Source organism: Clytia hemisphaerica, unplaced genomic scaffold (assembly GCF_902728285.1).
Source record: "Clytia hemisphaerica strain Z4C2 unplaced genomic scaffold, Clytia hemisphaerica genome assembly, whole genome shotgun sequence".
Lineage (NCBI taxonomy): Eukaryota > Metazoa > Cnidaria > Hydrozoa > Leptothecata > Clytiidae > Clytia > Clytia hemisphaerica.
This window is the reverse complement of record NW_027103474.1, coordinates 26,117-31,564: the sequence shown is the minus strand read 5'-3', so window position 1 is coordinate 31,564 and position 5,448 is coordinate 26,117. Positions and strand designations below refer to the sequence as shown.

The following is a 5,448-nucleotide window of genomic DNA, read 5'->3' as shown; positions in this document are numbered from 1 at the left end:
GTAAAACAAACGTTGTATTACTTTGCTAACAATGATCTTTAATCTAATGGAAAAGGCATTTTTGGGTTAGCAGGGGTAATAGTTAATTTCTGAAAGTAGGAAATCCGATATAATAGTCTACATATTTCATTCATTGAATAGATCTGTTGAACAACTGAATACAGTGCGATGAATAAGAATATCCGCTAAGTGTCTGCTTTAAGAAAAGATTTAGGAAGCATTCTTTAAAAAGGGGAATATTAAAATACGCGCTATTTCGAGAGTAGTTGTTAGCTTTCAGAGCATCTACTGTACTAAGATTGCAGAATCTATTGTTGGCACCAATAATATCCAAGAATGAAAAACGTAATCCTAGGGTAAAAATGAGTCCATGGAAAGCAGTGCTAATACAAGACAGCATGTACTGTACTAAGATTGCAGAATCTATTGTTGGCACCAACAATATCCAAGAATGAAAAACGTAATTCTTTGGGCGAACTATATATCAAGAGCTTACTGGAATCATAAGACAACAAAGATTCATTGCACATCTGTTTAATCAACTGTGAAGGGATTTGACCGGCTCCAGGGACATGTCTTAAGAACTGGGTACACATAGCTACCGGGTCCTCGCTTTCAAAAACATGTTTGAACTCATAGTTATTGAACAAGTCGATCATTGCTTGCCCTAGAGGTGTTTGAAAAAAAAGGATCTTTGAGCAAACAAAGTCAAGATATCAAAATTAAACAAATTTAAGAAATTTGAGTAAAAGTTGTCTCGTAAACAAATTAAAATTAAATTCAATCGATGAAATTTTATTTTTATTTGCAGGTGTGTAGATATTGTACATAATTGTTTAAAAACATTAAAGTAGGACTATCCTAGCTATAACAGTTTGAAGAACAAAGTGTTACAAAATTCTGTATAATTTGGCCGCGCTCAGCATGATACTGTAAGTCGAGTTAAAGACCATAAAAGCTAGGGTAAAAATGATAAGTCCATGGCAGCAGTGCTAATACAAGACAGCAAGAACAAAAAACATTTTTCGCAAAAGGTTGTATACCTAAATTGTAATTTGGGAAAATCAGGAAAGCCCATTTCAGCGCGTGTGCAACATCAACCAATCCGATTGAAGGGATGCTTAAAATGTAGACCACAAGTAAAGTGGCCAGGCCAGTCAGTATGTTGAGGATGGTCATACGAACAAATGCTGTTGATGCTACTTGGAAAAGGTAGGAGAATATATACATCATGGGAATGACAGCCCAACCGTAGGTGATGAATAAGATCATGATGTAACCCAATGATTCTCCTGTAGAAATGAAAAGAAAAGTATTTACAGTATGATCATACCAGACCGGGTGTTTCAAAAAAAAGTGTACAAGTTTGAAGTGAGGTTGTGAGAGAACTAAAAATGTTATAAATCTAAACTTTCACCATCAGAAAGAGGAAAAGCTAACTTAAATTTTGAGCTACTACACTTTAAATTTGCTTCACGTGTTCAAAAGTTATGAAGAAAATTCGAAAAGAATCACTTCCGAAAAAGCGTCATTTTCGAGAAAAATGTGTGGATAATAAGCTACTCCCCGGGGGTAGAGCACTCGATTTAAAAAAGACCGTATGTGCGGCCCTTACGATTCATTTTTTTGTGAAAGACCTTACTTAAGGCAAAACATGGTCAGATTTTCCAAAAAAATTCTCACTTTTTCAATCCTTAAAGTGTACGTTCTCATTCCGACCATTTCAGTGCACTTTTCGAAGCCTTAAAAACTATCACTACTATACCTTGAGTGCCTCCCTCCCCGGGTACATATTTGTGATCGATGATTCAGAAGAAAAAGTGTTTTATGAATAAGGGTACCGTCTGAAACAATCATGGTTTTGATAAAAATCATAGGGCAGGGGTAGTTTCCAAATCCCACTTTCCCGGGTAACAAAAATTGATTTAGATCAGTTTGATTTCAACTTATATCGCTTTTTTGTACCCTTTAAAAAACTATAATGAAAGATTGTAGATCAAGTTTCGTCCAAAGTTTATTAAGAGGTTGTGCTCAAATTTCATCCCACATTCTAGGAAATGTCAAACTGACAAACATTGAGAATTAGTGATGAATAACTGGCTGAAAACTATGCCGAGGTTAGGTAAGAAATCTTATCTAGGTCACGTGATATTACAAAATAATTTCAGTGCTTGACCAATAACAAGCTTCCCAGGTTTTCGAAAACAAAAGCAGCAGTATTCTTTGCGATGTTCGCTTTCTTTGCTTGGAAGAGCTTAAAGCACGACATCTAGCCTTTCGGGCTTAACAGAAATCTGTGGTCATACCTCTATACCCTTCTTGTTGAAACACAGCAAATAAAATAATGATGGAGAGACACGGTAGCATGAAATTGATCATATCCCAGAGATAAGAGGAAGTCCAGTAACTGATTGGATCAACGCCACTGACAAATTGTAAATGTTTAGCTTTCGAAGAACGCTCTTGAACCAAGAAGACAATGAAACTTGCTGCCACAAACGCCATTCCGAAATTCTGGTTTAACCCGATTTGAAAACCAACCGGATTCCTGGAATTGAGTTGCAGTTTGAGTTTTGGTTCGCAGTGTGGATAATTGTATTTCAGTCAAAGGACGATCCCGCCGATAGGGACAGCATGGATTCTATCCTGGGATATTTACCTATTCTAGAATAGAATCATCCTGTTTACTTGACACAATTGACCCTGTGCTCGTGACACTACAGAGCCATGACGTCATCGCACGTGCTTATTCATGTGAGTAACGTCACCATCCCAGATACAAAGTCTGGTATACCACCCCACAGTCTTATATCAGAGTGATGGTACCCAGCTCCCCTCACAAGGCATGGGTTGACCCGGACGAGAGTATATTCTTTTACCAAGTGAATTGTAGGACTGAGTTGGAATCAAACTCTTGCCTCCCATTGGGGAGTCGAGAACGATAAATACAACCCTAGTATATCTACGTATTTTTGTTGGGAGTAAAAGAAAATGATGTTTCTTACATGCGAGTATCAGTGGTGCTTTGACTTGTGGTTGGAGGGAGAGGATAGTTCCTGCTCTTGATTGTAAACTCATTGTTTGTAAAGTTGGCCAGTAAAATATTCGCTAACAGATTGAGAGTGACTGCTGATGTATGGAGAGCTTCGTTATTGAACCAGCCCGTGATGCGATCTGCAAAAAAATGAGTAACAAAGAAAATTAGCCTGGATGTTTACTGAAGTGGAAATTCGAGGAACAAGGTATAGGTTCAACATCAACTTTAATACGGAGAAATGTTCTTGTATAACTTTTGGTATTTTATTGTTTCCCTTTCCGTGCCAACGGGAAAAAAAATGGCAAAAAAGATTGACAAAAGTTTTCGAGGTGATGCAGTTGTTTTTGGCAGGAGAAAATGAAAAAAATATTTTGAGCAGCCGTTGGCATGTATATTTGTCATCACTAGTTGTTAGTTGCCATACCGAGTTTATATATGTGTGTTTTTAAGCGACGGAGACGGTAAGGTTCTAATTTGTCTACATCCTGACCAACTGAGGACGACGGTAAATCAGCACTTTTACCGTCCTCGATTTTGCGGGGCAGAACTGCGGGTTATTCCAAATCGCTCAGTCACTTTACCGTCCTCAAAAGCGCAAATACATAAACTCGCTAATGTCAAACATAGTGGACATGACTTATAAATTTATGCCCAGTTTTTTTTTGTGCGGCTGAATTGATTCTAAAAAACGTTGTTTTCGCAATGTGAAATATACTTGACATGGACACGGAAAAGGTTAATACAAGATTTGACTTGGTTTGGCCAAAAGATTTTCTTAACAATATCTATTTTTGCGATATGGTTAGATTTTAAAAAAATCAATCGGTCATTTCCCAGAAACGTATCTATTACAATTTCCTCCAAAATGAGAAACTTTGTACATGAATTAAACTTTAACTTACATTTTTGATTTCCTACTTGCTGAGCTTCGAATCCCACAGGATATTGTAAATTGAATCTTGCCAGATCTCTTCTTTCTTTCGTCAGTACATACTGCGTCACGTTGAAGCCGTCATTCACACTGTTTGGTGCAGCGTGATTAGATTCTGTGTGAAGCGCCTTTGCGAAAGCATTGTAAAATGGTGTCCTGGAAAAGATGAGTTTTTTATTCGAGATTGACGTCGAATTGTAAATACTTCTAACATACTAAAGTCTGTCCAGATATAATTGGCAGTGGAAACAAAAATGCTTGTAACTTTTGATAGTCAAATATAATTATGGAAATTTTTTTTGTTTGTTTTAGAGAATCAAAAGCGCTATATTCGAATGTATTTTTGGTTGAAAAATTTGCGATTTTTAGCGGTTAAATTTGCGATTGTAAAAAGAGTTTTTTCTACTTATGCTATAACGTTATTTTAAACCCGTGGTGTTCAACCTTAGGTTAAGAATTTGTAAATTTCAAGGCAACAGAAAAGTCCTTCGGAAGATATGGACCGAAACCCCTGGTCACTTTCTGTGAAATATCAAATCTCCAACTTAACTAAAACGGGGGTTATCTTATCTTTTTTGAGCAGTGCATTAAAAGTTTGGAAAGTGTTTTAAGTGTTGGTGCATTGGTATTATTGTCATTATTTCGAAATGAAGTGAAATCACAGTTCTTGTTTTTTAAAAGAAAGCCGGAACTTATTGCCTTTTATTTTTAAGTCAATAGAATTGCTAATTCACAAACACTAACACAGTCTATGAGGCATAAAGAGATCGTAAAATGTGTTATTACGCACGAGCGAGCGCACAGGGTGCGATTCTTTTGGCAAAGCGCGGGGAAAAAAGCTGATGCGGAATGATAACGATTTTTACCCCTTTTCAGCTCGTTTCCATTCGCTTTCGTGTCGTGTGCAAACTGTCTTAGTCCCCATAATTATCGCCTGTACCCGACTGTGGAAGCATTAGTAATGGATTTTTTCCAATCGAGCTCCGGCTGAAAAACAGTGATGTTTTTCATACACGTGAATACGTCATTTCTTCGAGAAACGTTCGCGGGAAATGTACGTCCTTCTCGACGGGGAAACGTCCTCGGTTCGGAAGTATTGTGATCCCTACTGCCTTTTAACAGTCAAACAAGATGGCGGCAAAAAAACAACTGGTTGCTACCTCTTTCGCTATTTTCTTGGTTTATGCTTAATGAGTTAATTGGATCATGATTTGTGTGATTGTTACAAGAAATGGTTGATGATAGTTCTTATTTTTCTTCTGAATTGATGTTTTTTGGTTTTGTCTGAGTTGATGCCTGTCTTCTTGAAACAGGAATTTTCCGGTCATTTTTATCAACTTTCCCAACAAAAACTTCACTTTGCCGTATATTTACAAAATTCTAACAAGGCAGTTGACTGATATTTGTGGATAAATGACATGCTATATTTGAAAATTTCGACATAAAAAGTTTGAACTCACTTTTTCTGATGGTCAGATGG

General features: G+C 37.0%; 1 protein-coding gene across 1 annotated transcript in view; it reads right to left on the bottom strand.

Annotated features, from left to right (window-relative positions):
• Nucleotides 1-496: 496 nt before the first annotated feature.
• The window catches only part of LOC136798543 (phospholipid-transporting ATPase ABCA3-like), a gene marked incomplete at its 3' end in the record, with an annotated part of 30,637 nt that continues 25,685 nt past the window's right edge, over nt 497-5,448 (bottom strand). Inside the window, 5 exon segments of the mRNA XM_067055164.1 lie at nt 497-667; nt 1,044-1,292; nt 2,307-2,548; nt 3,006-3,174; nt 3,940-4,124. Of these exon segments, the coding sequence (XP_066911265.1) occupies nt 497-667; nt 1,044-1,292; nt 2,307-2,548; nt 3,006-3,174; nt 3,940-4,124 (1,016 nt within the window).